This window comes from Podarcis erhardii (assembly GCF_964252035.2).
Source record: "Podarcis erhardii genome assembly, chromosome: 16".
NCBI lineage: Eukaryota > Metazoa > Chordata > Lepidosauria > Squamata > Lacertidae > Podarcis > Podarcis erhardii.
In genome coordinates this window covers 2,328,858-2,352,030 of record NC_138514.1, presented here as the reverse complement: position 1 = coordinate 2,352,030, position 23,173 = coordinate 2,328,858, and the positions used below count along the sequence as shown (strand labels likewise).

The following is a 23,173-nucleotide window of genomic DNA, read 5'->3' as shown; positions in this document are numbered from 1 at the left end:
CCCCAGCTCCTAAAACAGCAGTTCTTGTCCCCCTCAAGACAGGAGAGCAGTTGCTAGAACTTCCCAAAGCAGCAGGATTGCAGAATGGCAGCCCTATTTGTCCACAACCCAAATGGAAATGGGGAGAAGGACTGCAACTGTCCATCCAGGAAAAAAGCACTAAAATGTTCTCATGTTTGATTATTGACATTGCTCATTCCAGTTTTGTGCCTTTCAGTATTCCTTTATTTTACTTTCACTGATGACATCATTAAAGGCACAGTGAAGGAATGGATGCTCTGATTTGGCTCCCCAAAACTATGGGACCAGGAACCTCTGGCGCAATTGCTTGTGCTTAATTCGGTCCTTGCTACCGGCAACCTTACCTGTTCACCTGCAGCTGCAGCTGCCCAGAGCTCTGCTTAATCTTGTTCTGTGCTTCCACGTTGAGCATCTCGGAAGTGCTCTCTCCATTGATGGAGATTATGACATCACCAGGACGAAGGTCACCTAGAGCTGCTTTGCCATGCTCAGTCACCTGCATAAAGAACGAGAAAGACAGAGACACATCAAGCTAAAATGTGACTCCTGGGAACAAGCCATGCCCATCTGTGCATCAAGACGAAGGCAGATGAGTAGCAGACATTCTATCCCACCAGCTCCTTTATTTATTTAACATGTTAGACTGCTTAATATAATAAAATCTCAAAGTGCTATGGAGTTTGGACAGTTTGCTTCCACTGGCTCTGTCCCCATATCCAAGCAAATGTCTGCACAAAGGATTTGTCTGGATTAGTTAATAACATGGGCTAAATTAACCCCTATTAAGAGTCTCTGCAACCGCCCATCTTAAAGATTAAAAGTGGATTTGCAATGTGTTATGCTTAATAGAAAAAAGTTAATTAAACCCGACTGAAAACATTCCAGAAGAGTAACAGAGTTAAATCTGCTGTAGCAAAAACATCAAAAGATTCCTGTTGCACCATAAAGGCTAATAAGCGTATTGTGACATGGCGTTTTGAAATGTTTGGCTCTGCTTCACCATTTGGAAAAAGAAACTAAGTCACTGTGCATTTATGCTATAACATCTTATTATGGACTAAGCAAGTTACTGCCATGAAGACCACAAAGAGCAAAATACACAACTGGCAAAACAACCAGTATTTTTTTAACAAGGCCCACTGCTTTTCGGGGAAGTGCCAATTTCTAAATTCATCCAGAGAGCTCTCTCCATAATGCCGGTCACTTTGTAAAATGCCTTTCTTATTATTTTAAAAGCACTTTCACCCTACTTTAAATCCCTCCATTACATGGCACAGCAAAATCCACGTGTCCAGAAATGTGTGCCTACCAGGGGAGGGGGAGGGGGAAGGAAAGAATTGTTCATGCAATGAGGTTGATTGTTGAATTACAACATCCCTTCAATCTTAAACTTACATTATTGGAGTGTGATGGATAATTCTAAAAACAAAGAAGTGTCACACTCCTTATATAAAAGTGTTTGACAGCCATGAAGAATTGGATATCCAATAAACAGCATCTGCTGATGGTCTTTCTCATGCTGGGCTATGGATTGGTTTTGCAACATTTGAAAAAATGCAGAAATGGGGAGGCTTAAAGAAAGTATATAATTAAAAGAAGGAAGGAGATCACACAAAATTTTTGAGCAATGTTGGAGTTGCTCTTTATCAATTGATATATTGGAAACAATTATATAATCTGAATGTGACTCAGATTACAAGGAGATTCCAACTAAACATTAGTTTAGTAAGAGCTGTTCAAAACTGGAACTGGCTACCTCATGAAGGTGGTGGACTCTCCTTCCTTGGAGGTCGGATGGCCATCTGTCAGGGATGCTTGAGCTGTGATTCCTGCATTGCAAGAGGTTGGACTAGATGGCCTTGGGGTTCCTTCCAACTCTGCAGTTCCATGATTCTGTAAGTGTCTTGCAATATTTTAACCATCTTTGTACTCCAGTGATAGTTTCTGTTAAAGATTCCCTTAAACACTGCAGTTTATTACAATAATTTATAGCATACTGTTCCATTTCAAAATAGCGCTCAAGGCAGCTACATAAATACTGAATGTTTCTTTTGTCCTGTATTCTGGAAACATCTGGATGTTAACAATGCATTATTGTGACATGTGATGCTGTTGAAATGCTAGTAAAGAGACCAAAACAACAACACCCTTATCCCTTACAACATCTGTGACTCTTATTCTAGTTTTGTTTTTGCAGTAAAACAGTGACCACTCTCTAGCCACCATCAGCAGTCAAATGTCTGACCACAGGTTTGCTCACCTTATGACTTTCTCCTCTCAGAAAGCTGGCAATTAATATTTTGTTTATAACTGAGTGAACGAATAAGGCTGTTGCCAAGGCAAAGGGGTTCACCTGGTAACCCAAGGGAGCAGGAGGAGATCTCTCTCCAGAATTAACACTGGGCTGCTCTATTCCTTAACATGGATCCCTAGACACCAGACTGCAATTCTGGAACAAGTCAGTCTTAACTCACTTCAGACTCCAATTCATTTACAAATGCAAAGTCCACAGGCACCAGCGAACAGGAGATGAGGAAAGACTTGCTAATGAAAACATGTGGCCCTTGACTCACCTTGCTCAAGTTCTCCCAGATAAATCATCGTGAAAGGCTATAAGCAAAAGCGAGGTTCTCTTTATGCACACCTGGTGGGTGGAATACAGATTTCCCTGCTCACACAATGACCACCCAAGGGGTGAGGCTGAATCACTCAAAAACCTCCTTGGCAATGCAAACAGGCGGTTGCTGATTTAGGATAATAACAACCTCTGAAACTATCTCAGGCAGCCCAGATCACATAAACAAGTCCCTAACATCTCCAACAGAAAAGCCTGTGTTGGGGTGGCCTGGCCCCAGACGACTGCCCCCAATGATTAACCCACACAACCATTGCAGCAAATCTAATGATAGCCTACATTTCTTCCACAGAACCCAAGGCAGCATATAGGGTCCTCAGCCCACAGAGGCACTGACCAGACCCCCAACCTTCTCAGATTCAGATTCAGCCTTTACAGAGGGCAGCCGTCTAAGTGAAGGAGCTCAAGAAAGGCCACCCAGTCCAAGTCCAAGTTAAAGACAAAGAACCCAAAGGAGGGGGGAGCGTCTGGAAGTTGCCCACCAAGAGTCAGCACCTGGACAGGAGACGGAGCAGCCACACACGTCACCTGGTCATAGTTTCCCCCACTATGAGGAAAGGCTTTGCATTTTTTACGTTCAATTATGGCAATTGTTTCTACATCTGCATCTTCACATGTAAATCAACATGTGACATTTTATTCAGATTTATGTCGCCTTTTGCTCTCTTTTTTATTACGTATTTCCTGTATTTTGGGCAAGTGGCCACCTTACTCACCAAGGCTGCTGCTTCTGTGCCTTTAACAGATTCTGGCAATGTTTATTTTTTTATTTTAAGAAATTTACACTTCCATAGCAATGCTTTGGAAGAGATTCCACTTTGATTTCAATCTGCCCAGCAATGGGGCAAACAGCATGGGCAGAACACCTTCTGCTTCCTTTTGTGCCAATGGGGGGGGGGGGGAGCAGGGATATTCCCTTGCCCAGCCCTGAAGAGGGGAGTAAGGAAGAAGTATATTAGACCCCTGCTGCTTACAGTCTCCATGTGCAGCACCATAGACTTACAGTCTGTTCCCAGGGAGTTGGTTCCTTGAAGAAATGGTAAACAGGATCTGTTCTCCTCATTATAAACTGAAGGGTCACACTTGGCTCAGTGCCCAGCCCAGAAAAAGGGGCAGCTTCCTTTTAGAGCTTCTGCCCCAAGCAGCACATTAAAAAAAAAAAAAAATGCTCAGCATTCCAGGATGTCCTGCAAAACCCCAAAGACATTCAATGCAGGAACAGCCAGGCCAACCAATCTCTTCACTCCCACTTTTCCACAGGAAATTCCACTCAGAGCACCCAGCAAGTTGTTCAGCAAAACAGAGCCTATTTAGTTTGAGGCAATGGTAAAGGTAAAGGGTCCTGGGTCCTGTGGCCAGCATGACTGACCCGCTTCTGGTGCAACAGAATACAGTGGTGGAAGCCTGAGTGCATGGAAATGCTGTTTACCTTCCTGCCACAGCGGTACCTATTTATCTACTCGCGCTGGTGTGCTTTTGAACTGCTAGGTTGTCAGGAACTGGGACAGAGCAACAGGAGCTCACCCTGTCATGCGGATTCAAACCCTTTTTGTTTGAGTTAATACACTGTGCCTCCTTGTGCAAGTACCTGCTGAAGCTTCCAGCTACAATATAGTCAAGTGCATCTCACCTGGTGGCACTGTGTGGCCCACAGATTAAGTCTCGTCCACATCAGAGTTTTGTGACTGTCTTCATGTCACACACAGCACACCTGCTCATCTTCCTCTCTTTAGCAGCCCATTCCAGTTAGCATCCCATCTCTATAATTCTGCCTCAAATGTTTTGAGTGCTCATACTTGTGCAGCCAAGGCGGCACCACTGTGCACTTGGGAAAACACTCAGGGCCCACAGAATTCTGAACAACTAGTGAAAGGGGGAAACTGAAAACCAGGTGGGAGGGCAGAGGAAGAGAGTGGCTGGAAACGGAAGACTGAGGAAGAGACAAGCTCCGTGAAAACCGAGTTTGGTTGGGTCCTTTCCTGTCTCACACTCAGAAGCTATTTTTAAATGTCCCTAGGGATGTAACTGGGGACTGGCAATGGAAATCAATCAAGAAAGACAAGATTTAAAAATAAGTGGACTTGCCCAAAAGTGGACTTTGGTGGACTTGCCCAAAAGTGAAGGCCTTCTGGGAAATGATCTATAATGAATTAAAAAAGGTGTTTAGGTACACCTTTCCCAAGAAACCAGAGGCCTTCCTCCTGGGCATTGTGGACCAAAGGGTGATAAAGAAGGATAAGACATTTTTTATGTATGCATCTACAGCAGCAAGAATACTTATAGCAAAATATTGGAAGACACAAGATCTTCCCACGCTGGAAGAGTGGCAGACGCAGTTGATGGACTATATGGAATTGGCCGAAATGACTGGCAGAATCCGGGATTTGGATGAAGAGACAACGGAAGAAGATTGGAAAAAATTTAAGGACTATTTGCAAAAACAATACAAGCTATATGAATGTTAAGAATCTGCATGTTTTGGAATTTAGCTCCTGCAACTAGATCGAGAAAATGGGAAGATAAGTTACACTTAAGAAAAAGTTGAAATTTAAGGTTATTATATTTTTTATTTTAAGGCATAAATATTAGATAGAAGGCACCTTAAAATTAGAAGTAAAATATTTTGAAAGATATAAATAAGACACGAAACAAGGTAATAATTTGCTGATTTGTTTTATTGTAAAGAATGCAGGGTGAGGGAGGTGTGGGGAAGTCCAGCTAACAATTTAAAAATGTATTTTGAAAGTTGGAGTATTATTTATTTTTCTTCTTTTTTTTTTCTTCTGTAAACTGAAAATGCAATAAAAACGTTAAAAAAAAAAAGTGGGATAGGGCACCAAAAGGGATGGACAAACCTGTTAATTTTGGTTTCTCTCAATTTCTAATTTTTTAAAACTTAAATTCAGCTCTCCACATTTCTGCAGCAATCTGCACGTTAAAAAAAAACACCCCCATGAAAATTAATTAACATATTAATGTGAATTTATCCTAATAAACATATTTTTGTATGCCGTTTTTATTAGTATACCCCATTTTCCAAAACAGTTTTCCCTAATGTAATGTTCCTTGTACATGTTCCTTGGCCGGAGATGTATAAAACCCGGGAGGATGCTTATGTTTTGTGGATTGTTTAAGAAAATGAAACACGAGGACTGAGCAGGCTCAGCAGGTACAAAATGCTGGCTAACTGAGGGAGGGCAATGAAGCAGAAAACTAGAGAAGACGGAAAATGGAATGGAGTGACTGGAACCCTGACCGGGGTTTTCCACATGGCAACCTTTTTATACAGGGCCCCCCTTTTCCCTTCTTGATTGAAGGTGCCAAGTAAGGAACAGCAGACAATCTTACCTGGTTAGCAGAGGGCAGTGTGGGAGTTAAGTTTCATTGCTATACACACTTTACGTTTCCTTGCTGTGTGTGGCTCTCTCGCTGTCTGACTTTCCAGAGTACAAGAGAGCAGTATAAGAAGCAGCAGGTCATTTTCCACGCAGAACTGCCTACCCCATCAGCAACATCCATCATGTGACCCACAGGCCATAAGGTGAACTCTGCTGCACTATATGAGTAGCCAGTGGGAGAAACAGGAGACAGGGTACCTACCTTAGATACTATGATGGGCTTCCTGAAGTCCCGTCCCCCTGTGATGCGGAAGCCCCATGGAGCGGGACCCATGAGATTCACATTCACCGCCATGGCAGTTCCACCAGCAGACCCTGTGGGCCTGAAAAGCAAAGGATAAGAATTCTGTGAAGAGAGGGTGATGGGAATGTTGGTGGATAATACGAAGGAATGGCTGAGTGTTCCAGGAGGGAGAAGAGGAGGAAGTGCTCTTGGCCCCGGAAGCAGAGGACGCTGCCTTGTGCCGCCGAGTCGAGTGCAGTGTTGTCCACAGCAAGTGGCAGCAGCTCTTTCAGGCAAGGCTTCCTTCCCCCCCGTCCTGGAGATGCTGGGGACTGAACCTGGGATGCTCCACATGCTAAGCAGATGCTCTGCCTCTTCCTCCCCAATTACCAGGACAACTCTATTCATTCATTTATTAGTTGGTTATGTAAAGCTTTCTTATCTTTTACTCTGCTCTTTAGTTGAAGAGGCTCTCAGAGCAGCATAGAAGTAAGAAGTAAGACCAGAAGTAAGACATTTTCTGTCCTCAGGCTTACAGTCTAAAAGACATCACACCTAAGCAAAAAGATGCAGAGGGAGGATGAAGAAAGCAACCACAGGCACCAGTTACAACGACCAGTAAGTGACCAGCTGGGGTGGAAGCAGGGGAATGGCTGCTGCAAGTTGACAGCTGAGAGAGGGTCAAAGGCAGCTTTCCTTCCACAGAGGCAACGAAATAGCCCTGAGTTCCTTCTTCCTCCCTGCTCTGCAGCTCTTGCTAGGCAGCTACTGGAGTGAACCATAAGGCATCTGGTTCATGTGTGCAACGTGGCTTTTCTTTTTAAGGCTGGGGAACCAACAATATCAGGCACAGCAGCTTCCTGGAAACCTAAAGGTTGTTCTGCTAATGGCAGGTGATGCAGCAGTGACTGGATCCAGCAAGCTCCCAGCTCATGCCAGCAAAACCGCCATGAGTGAAACTAGCCAGTGGAGAGTGTCAAAAGCGGCCTTAAATTTGCAAGCAGGGTGACCATGCTAACAACTAGCAGAAAGAGCCTTCTCAAAAGAAACATAACAAATATTAGAGAGAGGGGGAAGTCTAAGTAAGTTCCCTTTTGAGAAATTTCAGCTTGGCTACTATCAAGTTAAACTGCACAGGCACCCCCCCCCCCCATATGCGTGATTGACTTGTGCATGGCCACTTGCATGCACAGCACTGGGAAATAAATAAATAAATAAATAAATAAAATCATATGAGGAAATGGCAGGAGAGAGCTAGAGAGTCCTTGTGGTTTGTGAGGAAACCCTCCCCAGAGCCCAAGGAGGACATCAGTGAGGACGGAGGAAGCCCCAAAGAGACACGAGGTCCAGTGGGGCTTTGTTAAGGCTGCTCAGCCTCCCTGCCTAGCAGCCGATCCATGCGGTGGGGCAGCAGCAGCAGCAGCAGAAGCAGCAGCAGACACCTTTCCACACATCCTCCAGCCTCCAGGTGGCCCCAGAGCTTCAACTCTAGTTAAAGAAAAAGTTGTGTGGAGAGTGGGAGCAGGAAAAAACGGGCGTTTAGAAGCTTTTTAGAGGGTGCTCCCCCACTTACACAATTTTCATTTATGCATGTGGGGGCCCAAGTAAGTGGGAGGGCACCTGTATATTGTTGGTGGTCATACAGGTAGATGAAGGAAGCAATGGGCCTTCTCACTGGAGGAGGAGAAGACTGGAAGGAGTAGGGGACAAGCCCACTGCTGCCGTCAATTACATTTGAATAATAAAATTCCATCCACAGTTGTTCCCTAAGTTCTCCACTCTGTTCATGGGGGCTGAAATTACACACAGGAAGGGGATTTAACCGAATATTCTCCAGGGCACTGGTGAAATTCTCCAACAGTTCAGCTGGAATCCTCCCCCCAAAATACCTCAGATACCTCTACCTCAGATATTATTTTCTGAGAATTTTTTTAAATAAAATGGCTTCTCCAGCACCTTGCAATTTCCCTCACAGAGAAACACAGTCCATAATGTCAACTCAAGGACCCTAGAAGTGGGCTTCCCAATTTTTCTGTCAGGGCTAGAACCCCCAAACCACACAATTCTCCAAGCAATTGCAGCCCTGGCTCTGTTCAGGAGACCTCAAATCCTGGACCTACCTCTACAACCCCCAAACTGAGTTGCAGCAATTGTCTCCAAAGATCCAGCACACCCCAAAGCCCTGTTCCTCTCCTGCACAGTCACCCTCCAGAAGGGGAACTTGAAGACTGAAAAACAGTTGGTTCCTTCCTAGACCACATGATGTGACCGACATTTGCCTTCCTGTCACAGACCTCACTTCCGCCCCCCCCTCCCCGCCTGCAGGTTCCTCCTTGCCAACCGCAAGTGCCTGACAAGGAAAGGAGCTCTAAGCAGAGAAGGGCGCAGAGCAAGTTGCAGATCTAACCATGTCAGACACCTGGAGGAGCAGTAACAGCAGCTGCAGTGATGCTCTCCAGGTGATAATAAAAGTTATAAATCCAACTTTTCTTTTGCTCTGTCCCTCACAGTCAGGTTGATGGTTTATTGCCTGTGCTTTGCTTGGGCATGTTTTCTCCTAACCTGGAATCCCAACTGCAACAAAGTGAGCAATGGTGACCCTAGATTTTTATGACAAAGAATGTGACAGCAAAGCCGACTAGAAAGGGCTAACCTGGAATGGCTATTAATTAAAATAATTACAACCATAACTGCTAAATATGTAATAACAGTAGCATATTCCCAGCAGCACACATCTAGGCTGAGTATGTGGAGCCCAATAAAATATGTTGCTGCATGCCTTCATTTTCACTGCTAGATTTCTCTAGAGCAGTCTTCCCCAACCAGGTGCCCTCCAGATGTTTTGAGCTACACTTACTTTGAACTCCTGCCAGCACAGCTGTATGATGCTTGGCCTGCTGGGAAGACGGCCATGCGAGATGGAGCAAGCAAGAGCCTGTTCTCACATGCAAGTGACCACTTGCGATCAAGTGATGAGCATGCATGTTATGCTCTGTAGACTAATGAAATAAATGCTCTTCTGATATTTAGGTTGTCCAGATTGGTTCACACATGTGAACCAGTCCCAAGAGGCCCTCTAGCCCTGCTTCAGCTCCCCACATAGCCCAAGGTCCACACCAGATGTCATGCAGAGCTCCATGTTTGGCAATGTACCCTCTGGTGTGTGTACCTTGCAAGAGCATCAACACTGCAATTCCACTCCCATGTCTCTTTTTTACAGAATTCTCTCTTTTTTTAAAAAAAAATAATTTTTATTAATTTTCATAAAACAAAAAACACACAAATAAACAACACATGACTTCCCCATGCCTCCCCTTCACTGCACCCCTGTTTCAAAAGTTTTTAGCAATCCTTCATTCCTTTTCAATATTAATTTCCCTCAAAATTTTCTTAACTTAAATATTTACAGCTATAGTTCTTTATTTCTTAACCCTTAACATTTTATCAGTCCGAAATTTTGCAACAGTTCTTAAGATATAGTTTAAATTTTTTCCAATCCTCTTCCACTGTCTCTCTCCTCTGATCACGGATTCTGCCGGTCATCTCTGCCAGTCCCATAAATTCAGTCACCTTTTTTTACAGAATTCTCTGACATTCCCACAACTCCCAAATGCTAATCTCCTCTTCCTGAAGCCACAGAGGGGAAAACATCCTACTGCAACATGGTTTTCCTTCCATAACTTCCATGCAACTTCCAATTTGGCCACAAGTCTTCCAAAGACAGCCAGCCAGATTGTGACCTGCTGCTTGAAGGTATATGGACTTCCAGGGATGGAGAAGTCCATGATCACTGCAGATGGTGACAGCAGTCACGAAATTAAAGATGCCTGCTTCTTGGGAGAAACTGATGACAAATCTAGACAGCATCTCAAAAGGCAGAGACATTACCTCGTCGACAAAGGTCCGTATAGTTAAAGCTGTGGTTTTCCCTGTAGTGATGAATGGAAGTGAGAGCTGGACCATAAAGAAGGCTGATCGCCAAAGAATTGATGCTTTTGAATTATGGTGCTGGAGGAGACTCTTGGGAGTCCCATGGACTGCAAGAAGATCAAACGTATCCATTCTTAAGGAAATCAGCCCTGAGTGCTCACTGGAAGGACAGATCGTGAAGCTGAGGCTCCAATACTTTGGCCACCTCATGAGAAGAGAAGACTCCCTGGAAAAGACCCTGATGTTGGGAAAGATGGAGGGCACAAGGAGAAGGGGACGACCGAGGACGAGATGGTTGGACAGTGTTCTCGAAGCTACTACCATGAGTCTGTCCATACTGCGGGAGGCAGTGGAAGACAGGAGTGCCAGGAGTGCTCTGGTCCAGGGGGTCACGAAGAGTCGGACACGACTAAACAACTAAACAACAACAACAAGGGATGGAGAAGCAGCAATGGCAGTGTGTGTGTATCAGCTAGAATGAGGCAGAAAATGGGCATAAGTGCCACCGCTAGGTAAAGGGATCCCTGACCATTAGGTCCAGTCATGGCCGACTCTGGGGTTGCGGCGCTCATCTCACTTTATTGGCCGAGGGAGCCGGCGTACAGCTTCCGGGTCATGTGGCCAGCATGACTAAGCCGCTTCTGGTGAACCAGAGCAGTGCACGGAAACGCCGTTTACCTTCCCGCTGGAGCGGTACCTATTTATCTACTTGCACTTTGATGTGCTTTCGAACTGCTAGGTTGGCAGGAGCAGGGACTGAGCAACGGGAGCTCACCCCGTCATGGGGATTCGAACCGCCGACCTTCTGATTGGCAAGTCCTAGGTTCTGTGGTTTAACGGTAACCCACAGCACCACCCGCGTCCCTTAACTGCCACCACTATGGAGCAACAATTGAGAGATAGCAAAAAAGCGGGAGGTCACTTTGCCTTGAGGAGCAAGAAGAGGGCTCATTACAGGGTGGGAGTGGCTCCTAGATCTAGGAGAGGAAGGGAGGTCCCCAGAAATGCAAGCAATTGTCAGCGCCAGACATTTGGTGCCGTAGGCCACACCATATTGCTTCCTTCTCATCAAGAAGCAGGAAGGGGGAGAGCAGTGCTGGCCCAGGAGGCTTTGGTGGGGAGGCAGAAGACAAGCAAAAGCACCCGGAGAACCAGGCAGGAAGTTCACAGCCACAAGACCTGATTCATATATTTTGCAGCTGAGGCTGGGAAGTTTGCAGCGAAGCACAACCTCCCAGGAGAGGATGCTGGGCTGACACCTCCCTGAGCATGCCACGGCTTGTTTATGCGGGGGGGGGGGGCAGATGGACCTTGCTGGCAACGGCCCAGGGGCTAAGACCGCAATGAACCAAGTCTCCACAAGGGGTGGGTGAATCAATCAGTTGCCGTCTCTGTCAATTTCTCATTTTTTCAATCTTATGTTCAGTTCTCTGCATTTCTGCATCATTTGTTTTTTAAGTCCTCATCAGCCTTTTCCTGTGAATTTCCAACATACACATTTTTGTATGCAATTTTGCATAATTTATACACTTTGGTAAATAACATTTTCTCTAATGTAATGAATTTCTGCATTACATCATCAATGTTACTTTCATCAATGCATGCATTTTAATGCACACTTTACCTTAGCATACACAACATTACGTGGCTGGAAAATGGCATTGCAAGATTCAGAGAAGGCTGACTGCCTTTTGGTTCATGTATTGTTTCAGAAAGTGTGGATTATGCATAGCTGTCAACTTACAGATTTGAAAATAAGGGACCAGCAGCCTCGAAAATAAGGGATCAGCAGCCAAAATAAGGGATTTTAGTCAACCAACTGAAATACGAAGTGAAAAGGGACCAGATAATTTTGGAGAGCAGCACCAGTTTTTAGCCCTTCGTTTCCAGAGGTTGCTGCTCAAGACACCAGCTGATGAAACACTGCAATTAAATAACTCCAAGCAGCAACCACTTTTGGCGCAAAACGAAGTCCAAGCTACGAAGATGCTGCTGCAGTTCTGTATCTTTTATCTCGTGCTCCATCTGCAGCTCTCAGTTCCATCAGGCGGGGCTGGAGGAGGGGGGGGGAAATAGCCCCCGAAGTAAACCCGCAGCTCAGACCATCTATGCTAGTCTACCACTACAAATCTATGGGAGAAGCGCTTGCGGTCCTTCCTCCGCTTTCCCCCTCTATGGTTAGCCCTTGGAACACCTGCCTCCTCCTCCTCCTCTATCTGAACTGCTTTCTCCATGGTTGCCCTCGCTCTCCTCTCAAGGCTCCTCAGCAATTCATAGGCCATGCCAGGCTGCCCATCTCATCCGGGTCCTTCGGCGGCACAGCCGCAGTATGGCCTAGTGGGAGCGGTGGCACCAGGCAGAGGGGAGGCCCAAGGCAGAGATGCTCAGTTCGGCGGCCGCAAGGAGGATGGCGGCGGAAGAGCCCTAGGCTCCCGCCAGTCCCGGTGGGGAGGGGCTCCCGGGGGCCGAGGCTGGTGAGAGGAGGCCGGAGGGGGGCGGTCCGGGCAGCCAAGCAACACAGTTGGAGCCTCCCTCCTCCCTGGCTGGCAGGGAGGGAGGGAGAGGAGCTGCTTCCTTTGAAACCCGGGAAATTTAAGGGACATCATCAATAAGGGACAGCAGCGGGACATGGCGCTGGGATAAGGGACTTTCCCGCCAAATAAGGAACGGTTGACAGCTATGGAATTATGTAGAGTCACCATTAAATGCAAAAGGAATCAAATTTCTCCCCCATTCCCTAATCTCTACATAGTGTCTGAGGTGGTGGTGGGAGCCAGGGAGTTTATTAATATCTGGGGTGGCATTTGTTCCTTGCATAGTTCAGGAATAACAACCCTACTGCACTCATATCTGCTCAGTGACACTTAAAAGCCAAAGACGGGGGCCCAGCAAATGGTAGGATGGCCATTTATACATCACAAAAGAAAGAAAAATGCATCACAGGGGGAAAACCATAAGTGGACATGCCCTAGTTTATCTGCACTGAATGCAAACATAACTCAGCACACAAGGAAGAGGCTGTGACTTAAGCAGGCCTGTCACAGTCCACTTGTTGATGGAAACGTCAAGGCTGATACTCCTTCTTCTAATAGTCCTTTTATCTTTAAACCAGACTGCCATTCTAACAGAGCAGGGATGGAGAACCCAAGACCCTCCAGATCAGAGGTTCCCAACCTTATTTGGTGTAGAGCCCCTTTTCAGAAAAAGAATTACTCAGTGCCCCCTGGAAATCTACCTTCTTTAAGAAAACAGAAAGATGCAGTGGCAAATTTGTGTTCTTTTATGTTCCTACAACATTGGCCAAATAAGCAGGCAAGCTGCAATCCACTTCCTGGGCCTGTGTGGAGCCAAAAAGGGTTCCCCCAAGCCCAGGAAGACCCCTCGCCTCCAGCACAACCACCGGATCCAGGGGAGGCGTTTGAGATTTATTTATTTTACGGCTATTAGCCCATAAAATATGTACAAACATAAAAGCACAGAAGCATAAAAACCAATACATCTAACAACAGAAGGGGAACACCACGATGCAAGGGTGGGTCATTGAGCAGTGACAAATAACAGCTTGGGGCCCGGAAAGATCCAAGGGACGGTTCAGAGAAAAAGGAGAACTGGAGACGAGATCCGTCATGCACTCTCATCATGACTGTCCGATTAGTTTTTGTTGTTGTTGTTGTTGTTTTTTGGTGGTTTTTGTGTGTGAGATAACCGCATTCAGGAATCTCGCCACCTGCAGAGTTACAGAAGGATCTGTATCCTGCAAGAGCAGTGCGGCATGTGACTCAACAGGCCTGCCAACCAAGCGCAGTAAAGCAGGACCCAGGAATTTAGTCCTAGCTATGCTATGTAAGGGACAGTTGAACATTATATGAGGAAGAGATTCAACTGTTTTCCCGTCACACTCGCATAGCGGAGACACCAAACCCTTGGAAAATCTGTGGCTCAGCAGGTTCGATGGAAAAACATTGAACCTTGCACGAATAAATGCAAGTCGGTGTGGTGCAGATGAAAGAGATGACATGTATGATGGAAGGCCAAGTGGTGGGGTTATTCCGTGATACCTGGGGGAGCAGACACCCCCACCCCTGGAGAGGTTGTGTTGATTTTCAATGTCTGCTAATCTTTGCTCGATAAGGCTTTTGGCTGAGCGTAGGTTCATCTTTAAGGAGTCCGCTGGAGAAATTCCGATGCTCAAAAGTTTGGCATGGATTTTTCCTACCCACGGGTTAACAAAGTCATCCCGCCAGAGGCACTGAAAGAGGTAATGGTCGGGAAGCCAATGCCAGCTGGATAGCCAATAGCCAAAGACTCGCTTCCAGATGACCGTCTCCAATGATGCAATCCTTAACTCCAGATGTATGGCTGCATTGCTCACACACATGGGGAGTTTCAGGAGGCGACGGAGAAACTGATTCTGCAATGTCCCCAGCGATGTTAAATTGGACCCTGGGGCCCAGAGCGGGGCAGCATAACAGAGGGTGGAAACCACTTTTGCGTGGTACACCTTCAATGCAGAAGGGATGTGGGAGGCTCCGTCGACCGCAAAAAATTGGAGTAGAGTGTAAAGTATTGTTTTCCCTTTGTTCAGTAAATACTGTATCTGTGGCTTCCAGCTTAGGTTATAGTGAAAAAAGACTCCCAGGTATTTAAATTTGAAAACCTGTTCTAATTGGACTCCATCTAACTTCCAGCTGTAAGTTTTCCGAGACCTGGTAAAGACCAGTACTTTTGATTTTCCATGATTAATTGTCAGGTGGTTGAGTTTGCAGTAAGCCGCAAAAATCTTTAGAGCTCTGCATAAACCGACTCTAGAGTAGGAAAGGATCGCTGCATCGTCAGCATATAAGAGCAGAGGGCAGCGAAAATCAGCTAGGCGGGGGGCATGAATGTTGGCTTGAGACTCACTCAGAAAGAGCTTCATGTCGCTAATAAACAAGTTGAAGAGGAGTGGGGCCAAAATGCAGCCTTGGCGCACTCCTCTATTTATTGGGACCTCATTGGATAGGTTTCCCGCCGGTGTAAGTCTCACTCTAGCCGATGACCCGTGGTGTAATTGGGTTATAAGCCATAACAGCCTTCTATCTATGCCCCATCTCTCTAATTTCTTCCATAGACAGTTTCTTGGGATACTGTCGAAGGCGGCCTTTAAGTCTATGAAAGCAACACATAGGCGCCCCCGACTCGGGGCAGAATATTTTCTGGCAAGATGATACATAATTACCATATGGTCAGTGGTCGAATAATTGTTCCTAAAGCCCGCTTGCTCATGGCCAATCAAGTTTGAGTCGTATGCCCAATGGGACAGCTTAGACAGCAAAAATTTTGCATAGATTTTCCCGATGATAGACAAAAAGGGGAGGCGTTATTGCTGTCCTGCAACGGCGCCCGATCAGAAGGTAAGCATCATTACACAACAGATGAGACACGTACAAATGGTTTTTCAAAATTTTATTCTCTCTTCCACTGCTCCCTTATTTTTATTCAATGCCTCCCCCATTGCCCCTCAGGCTACTCTGCCCCTGGATCATGCCAATGCCTCCCGGGGGTGGGGTATCACCCACTTTGGGAAACACTGCTCTAGATGCTGCTGAACGACAACTCCCATCAGCCAATGGTCAGGTGATGGGAGATGCAGCTTGGAGAGCCATAGTTTTCCACCCCTGAAATAGAGGCCACCTTCAAACAGAGGACTAACCTTTGAGAGCCCTTGGAAACAGAGGACTCCCCTCTGTAATATGGGGCACCTGGCCACCCTAGTAAATGGCTAGGCAGCACCAGACTCTGCAAGCTAAGCAAGTAGATCTGAATAGGACTTTGGTAGAAGACTCCAAAAGCTCTCTAAAAGATGTAGAAGAAATGAAGGAATCCTGAAAAAGTTAAGCAAAGCCAGGCCTAATAACATTTAAAGCACATGACTTCTCCCAAAGAATCCTGGGATCTGTAGTCTACCCACCACTTAACAAACTACAGCTCCCATGATTCTTTGGGATAAAAAGCAATTTAAATGTATGGTGTGTACACAGCCCAGGACTAGCCAAGCCAAGAACAGGGGGCATTAAGGGAGAGGCATTGAGAGAAATTGCCTGAAGTCCACCTTGTCCATGTGGCAGTTACTTTCCACCTTTACCATTAACAGCCCATGAAAAGAGCCCCCAAACCTCTGACACACAAATAAAGTCTTCAGGGGAAGAATTTCCTGGTACATGTTTTTGTGCCAGTAGGAAACTACTCCCCACTCCTAGTGAGGAACACCAATAGCCTGTCCTTAGCTGGGATGGGGAGAGATTTTCTTCCACTAAATCTTTTGATGGGGTGAGGGAGAGTCCAACAATTGTGTGCTTTTGGCACATGCAAAACCCTTCTTGCTTTAATCCAGGTAATCCCAGATTGGTCTGCAGGTCCAGTAGACAGCTGGTTCTTTTGGCTATATGTGAAATCATTGTATTTTATATTGGTGTTACACTATTTTGTTGTGTGCTATTATCTTTTGCACATCCTTCCCTTCTTGGATCCCTACAGCAAGTTTTGCAACTGTTTTTTGTAAAAAAAAAATAGTTGTTTTTTTAAAGTGAATGATATACAAGACAGAGCCTCCTTCATCATGGCCCCACAGATGAGAAAAATGTGGAACTCCTTGCCACTGGAAATACACATCTGTTCCACCCCAGTAGCAGCTGTAGACATCTAAGACGTACTTTTTTGTTCAGACCTATGGACCTAGCTTCTTGGGAGAAAAGCAATGACAAACCTAGACAGCATCTTAAAAAGTAGAGACATCACCTTGCCAACAAAGGTCCGTATAGTTAAAGCTGTGGTTTTCCCAGTAGTGATGTATGGAAGTGAGAGCTGGACAATAAAGAAGGCTGATCACCGAAGAATTGATGCTTTTGAATTATGGTGCTGGAGGAGACTCTTGAGAGTCCCATGGACTGCAAGAAGATCAAACCTATCCATTCTTAAGGTAATCAGCCCTGAGTGCTCACTGGAAGGACAGATCGTGAAGCTGAGGCTCCAATACTTTGGCCGCCTCATGAGAAGAGAAGACTCCCTGGAAAAGACCCTGATGTTGGGAAAGATGGAGGGCACAAGGAGAAGGGGACGACCGAGGACGAGATGGTTGGACAGTGTTCTCGAAGCGACCAGCATGAGTCTGTCCAAACTGCGGGAGGCAGTGGAAGGCGGGAGGCAGTGGAAGACAGGAGTGCCTGGCGTGCTCTGGTCCAGGGGGTCACGAAGAGCCGGACACGACTAAATAACTAAACAACAACAACAATGGACCTAGCTGGTTTAAGGACTGATTCCTTTGCTGCTGCCTTACTGTGGTATTCTATGATTGTGTTAGGAAGTAGAGGATGTTTATTGATTCTGTGGTTTTTGAAAGCTATGTCTTTTGTATTATATTTTAATCAAATGTTGTAACTGCCCTGGGAACCTTCAGGTTGAAGGGCAGATTACGCATAAAAATAAAATAAATAACATGCAGGCACCACTTTAAATGTTTTCAGGTGTCTGCTGCCTGAAGGATGAGTGGAAGGATGAGTGACAGATGGCTCAACCAGAACTCACCTGTTGCAGCTCCCTATGTTAAAACACAGTGTGTGACCATCTTGCTAACAAGAGTGAGATCCTGCTAGCACATGATGCCTCTGCTCAAAGATCTGCACTGGCTGCTGATTTGCTACCAGACAAAATTCACGGTCTTATTATCAGTATATAAAGCCCTTAACAGCTTGGGACCTTGCCTGCTACAAACCCATTCAACCGCTTTGATCTGCAGATTGTGCACTTTTACAAGCGCGACATGATATTTGTTCTGCATCTGCGTGTCTGTCTTGTTTTGTGGCAGCTACCTGTGCTTTGGAACTCCCTGCCTATAAACACTAGGCAGAAACTCGCCTTGTACTGCTTCAGAAAACTGCTTTTAAAAAAACCATTCAGCATGCCTATCCAGACATAAAATTAGTTTTGAATATTTAAAACTTTGCTGGTTTTATTTGTATATTATTAATTGTTTTATGCGCACTACTTAGGGGTTGGTTTGTTTTTAATCAAGCAGTTTATAAATTCTTCAAAACAAAAAATAGAAATGTGTCCATCTTAATGGGCTTCCTCAACCGGTCAAGGCGGTTGAAACCCTAAATATGACATTGAAAGGAGTGGCGGGGGGGGGGGGGCATTGTCAGCCTGAAGGCTGCATTTCTTCATAGGCATCTCCCTGGGTGGGGCAGCGGATGTGACTCCCATCTTTATGTCGTTTCAGTTACACAAAGGTCAACCGTTTCTGCTCCTACATCTCTCCCTTCAGGCAGGCAACAGCCATTACTACAGCTCCATGACACATCCCAGCCAGGCAAAAGAGCTGGAGAAGAAGGGAGCAAGGCCCGGGAGCTGAGTGATCTGGAGGAGGCCAGACAGAGGCGGGAGGGCCGCTCACGGCCCATTAAAAACGTTTGGAAGCCCCATATCCCACACGTCCCCAAAACAGGTAGGTCCCTCAGGTGGGACCCTTTCGCAGTAGCTGAAAAACTGGTAACAGATCTGTAGCTCATCCTGGGAGCCGGAACTATCCTGCCAAGATCAACTGACAGCAAGTGTGGTGGAGTGGTTAGAGTGTCAGACTAGGACCTGGGAGCCAGGGGTTGAATCCTCACTCAGCCATGAAGCTCCCTGGGCAACCTTGGGCCAGTCAGTCTATCTTAGCCTAACCTACCTCACCTCACAGGGTTGCTGTGAGGATCAAATACAGAGGAAGGGGCAGCACAGGGTGCCAAGCCAAGAGGGTGAATTAACAACAACAACAACAACAACAATGCTGCAACCTATATTTATAATAATAATAATGCTGCAACCTATATTATATTTTACTCAAAGTTCGGGGGTGCCAAATCCTTGCTCAGGGCACCATATTACCAAAGTCTGCCCCTGGGAAGAAGTGGGGAGGCCCGTGAATGACATTTTGAGCCCTTTGGGGGAACAGAGGGACATGGATGTAGTAAATGAACCAGACCAGTGTGGGAAATTATGAGATATCAGAGAAAGGGAGAACATTGTCTTAGGAAGAAGGACTGGGAGATTCTGGCACATTCTTTGCTTTAAAAAAAAATCCCAATATTAAGGTGGAGGAACGGGAGACAGACAGGCAGTTCCCCAGCCCAGAAGAAAGATCCACACAATTTCCTCAAAAGATATGGGGAAGTTTGCCTTTTTAGAGCTGGCAGGGCAGAGGAAAGAGACAAAACAAGCCAGTCATTGGCTCTGGCTTCACCAGCTGCTGGTCTCTCTGCCTTCTGGCCAGCCAGTCCCAACGAGTGCAAGCCAGCACTGCTGAGATTTAAGGAGGGAGCAGCATCTGATGTCACTGCAGGCAGCCTTGTTATTGAGCATTTATTCTGATTTGTTTGCACAAAGGTTGTAGGGAGGATATATGGCATTGCCTGTCCACTGAGCAGTCACTCTGATTTGTTGGTGGGGAGGTTACATGGGGTTAGGTGTCAAGCAACTGTTATCTCACACTTTCCAGGGCATTTCCTCATCACTTTCCTCACCACAGAAACTCTGGTTTGGGGGGGGGACATGTTGCACAAGAGCACCATATCCATTACTACAATTGCTCAACTTGGAATTTGCCACTGTGTGCCCTAAGTCACCATGCAATGAGGAAAAGATTCATTCATAAATGTGACCACCATAAGTAGGGGTGTGTTTTTCAAGGTACCCTAAAAACAGTTGTAGCTTGGTTGGTTTAAACAGTAGATTAGACAAAAATCATGGAGGATAAGGCTAGGGTCATGTTCTTCTTCCCCTGCCAGAGGTGGGATGCCTCCAAATACCAGTTCACGAGAGTTGCGTTCAGGTCCTGCTTGCTTTCCTCCCACAGGCACCTGGTTGGTCACAGTGAGAAGGGGATTCTGGACTAGATGCGCCGCTGGCCAGCTCTTGCAGACTCTTCTTATAGTCTTAAAAACTATCCATCGCCCTTTTACTTAGTGTGAGAGGGAAGCCTGCAAGCCGTGTTATTTCCCTGTTGCTCACTAACAGCGGTCAAATTCCCCTTCCTTGTGTACCTCTAAGGCATGGAGAGGACAGTGCGACTGAGCTCTGCCCCCACTGCTGGCCACACATCCCATTGTCTGCACATTAAGTGCAATGCTTTAAAGTAGGGACAGGAAACGGATGGCCCTCCAGGTGTCCTTGGACTTCCAAGAGCCCCTGGCATGGCCAGCTGTCAGAGGTGAAGGGAGTTCCAATGCAACAACATCTAGGAACATAGGAAGCTGCCTTCTAGGGAGTCAGAGCACTGGCCCATCCACCTCAGTTGTGCCTACACTGACTGGCAGCAGCTTTCCAGGTGTAGGGAACCCTCCCAGTCCTACCTGGAAATACTGGAGGACTGGACCTGGGACCTTCTGCATGCAAAGCAGAATGTTCCAAAGAAGTGGTGTCGAGCAGCCATGTAGCCTGGAGGATTGGTTCTCCACCGCTGCTTGAAAGGGGAGCCTTAGTGCAAACAGCCGTAGGCTCTGCACCCATTCAGGAACTCTGGCCACATAGGTTTTGTGACTAGGCGGAGAGCCTGCAGGATACTTTGTCTATAACATGCTGACATCAGAGTATGGAATGCTATCAACTAGATCACAGAAGAACTCTAGATTTCTTTAAAGTTACATTAAGTTAAGCTATACTCATTCGTGAGAAAGTCTTTGGGGGAAAACACACACAGAGGAAAAATCCATGCCTGCTGCCTTGCGGGAAATCATGCAAGAGAAGAAAAGGCTACACAAATCCGGAGTGGAGTCCTGAAGACAGTTGGGTGGCACCTTGTACATCTCCTTCCAGCAACTCCTTCAGCTAAGCTGATGCTAAACGTCTTGCTCTGCTTTCCTTTGGACCCCATCAGTGAGGCCGAGAAAGAGGGGAGTCTTGTTATCTGGGCAGCCCAGGACCTCCAGACACACGGCCCAGGCTTGCGCCCCAGAGAAGTCACTCTGATGCTGCTAGTGCAGCAAAAACAATGTGGGAGGCAAGCAGCAGTTGGGAGTTCCTGGTCTCTGCAGCCACAGCAGGTGCTGTGATTCTCTAGCAGTTTGACTTCACCCCTAGAGGCACACTCCATTGTCTGCCGAGACAGATGGATGGCAACAACAACTCATCTTTTGATGATTTAAGTTTTTCATGGCCTTTTGAAATGGCTAAAACAAAAAAAGCTGAACTGAACCATGTTAGCCATTAGATTTAACAGTGATAAAAAGAGACCAGATGAAAGAACAACAGTGATCAAATGGCAAGTGGAGTTTTATTTGTGAGAGACTTGCTCCTACCTTATAATACTGGCTATTTTAAGGCATGCAGCAACAGCCTCCAGTTGAGCCCGAGCGTCCCAAGGAAAGGCAAAACTTTCCCTCTGACACTCTCAGCTCACTTGAGAGAATCAGCAGAGTCACACCAGCCTCTGTTCACCCACATAGCTTCTCAGGAGACTAGTCCACCATGAAATCCTGAACTCCGCTCAACAGCAAAGTGAGGAAATGCTAACACAACACTCCTGATGACCCACATTAATGCAGCCTGGATAGGACCAAACTTAGGGCCAGATCTACCTTGGTAATAAACTGAGAAATAGCAATGGATATATGAGCAAACAGTTAACACCTCATCTGGAAGGAAAGAAGGAAGAACTGGGTTTACAGCAGCCCAGCCCCAAACCTTGGCTTTATGTGTAATTGCAGCAGGATTAGGAGGTTGCTGCTTTCCCTATTGGACTGGATCAAATATTGGGGTGGATCAGCACTTGGCAGCTGATCCAAAGTAAAAGCTTCCCCCATTGTCTGGAGAGCAGCTTCCTCCAAAACACACCCTGGGGGGGTGGGGGGAGCAGATCCTGAATAGCTCAAGGGGAGGCCTGAGGGCCATGCATATTCTCTGAACTAAGAGTTGCATCCAACTCAGTTCAAAGCATAGCGAAACCTGTTAGTGCTACACTGGACACAAGCCTAAGTGCCCATGTTCCGCCAGTGCAAGGATTCCCACATGTGCAACATAGAATCTTAGCGCTGAATGGGACCCAAGGGTCATCTAGTCCAACTTTCCTTCCAGGTATAGACCAACTTGGCCCTCCAGATGTTTTGGGACTTCAACTCCCATCATCCCTAGCTAACAGGACCAGTGGTCAGGGATGATGGGAGTTGAAGTCCCAAAACATCTGGAGGGCAGAGTTTGCCTATGCCTGTTCTAGAGATTCATTCCCCCAACCCTTTGGAGCTGATCTGGGAAGAATGTAGGACAAGGAGCAAGGGTGAAGTTCTGTCACACAAGCAGAAATCCTTGTGCGGATGGAACGCACAATTTGAATACTGTCCTGAGTCATGCCCATTAAGTTCAGTAAGTCTACTTTGAGTAGGACTAGCATCGACTACAACCCTAAATATTACATTATATATGAAATACAAAATCTGTGTCTTGAAAAGATGAATTCTGAAAAGTGTACCAATCATGCCAAATACTAGCAAATTAAGCTTGCTTATTCTTCATAATTAATTCTGCTTTCAATAAATATGGGGCGAGGAATTTTGCAGTGCTTTGAAGCTTTGCAACTTCTGAGAAGCTGGCTTGATGATGTTTGTCATGCATTGTCTGTAACTATCAAGTCTACCTTTGCAGCCTGAAGGGCTTAAGTGCTACCTCCAGGAACTATTTCATTTCCTAGGAGCAAAATGAAGCCTCCATGTGCAGGGGCACTATATCACTGGGACAGCATACCAAAGAGGGAAGCAACCTTGCAAGCTTCTCGGAGGCATCTAGATAGTTGCTACTATAATCAAAACAGAATCAGTTTGGAAAGACAAGTCAACTCCATATGCCAAACTTGTGGGAAAGAAATGAAAGTGATCAAGCATCCTGTCATTACCACACAGCCATAAAGAGCTGTGTGAGCTGGCCAAGTCTGTGGCACACGCAACACGCAAATCAGAG

At 46.1% G+C, this 23,173-nt stretch overlaps 1 protein-coding gene and 2 long non-coding RNA genes across 5 annotated transcripts in view; 2 read left to right on the top strand and 1 right to left on the bottom strand.

Annotated features, from left to right (window-relative positions):
- Positions 1 to 23,173, bottom strand: part of PDLIM2 (PDZ and LIM domain 2) — a 61,295-nt gene that overhangs the window by 35,442 nt on the left and 2,680 nt on the right. For 2 of the 3 annotated variants that reach the window (XM_081843940.1, XM_081843942.1), the window contains exons 2-3: positions 6,257 to 6,377; positions 366 to 517 (exon numbers count right to left, since the gene is read on the bottom strand). In XM_081843940.1, the coding sequence (XP_081700066.1) occupies positions 366 to 517; positions 6,257 to 6,349 (245 nt within the window). In that variant the 5' untranslated portion in view covers positions 6,350 to 6,377. Of the gene's footprint in view, positions 1 to 365; positions 518 to 6,256; positions 6,378 to 8,397; positions 8,520 to 23,173 lie in introns of those variants that run through there. The other variant, XM_081843941.1, reaches the window with a different exon arrangement.
- LOC309331631 lies at positions 1,765 to 7,585 on the top strand. Its single transcript, XR_014151917.1, has 3 exons — positions 1,765 to 2,271; positions 2,949 to 3,187; positions 6,808 to 7,585. It is a non-coding gene; the product is annotated as an uncharacterized lncRNA (long non-coding RNA).
- LOC309331632 lies at positions 8,622 to 18,827 on the top strand. The gene is made up of 3 exons (XR_014151918.1): positions 8,622 to 8,736; positions 10,002 to 10,178; positions 18,465 to 18,827. It is a non-coding gene; the product is annotated as an uncharacterized lncRNA (long non-coding RNA).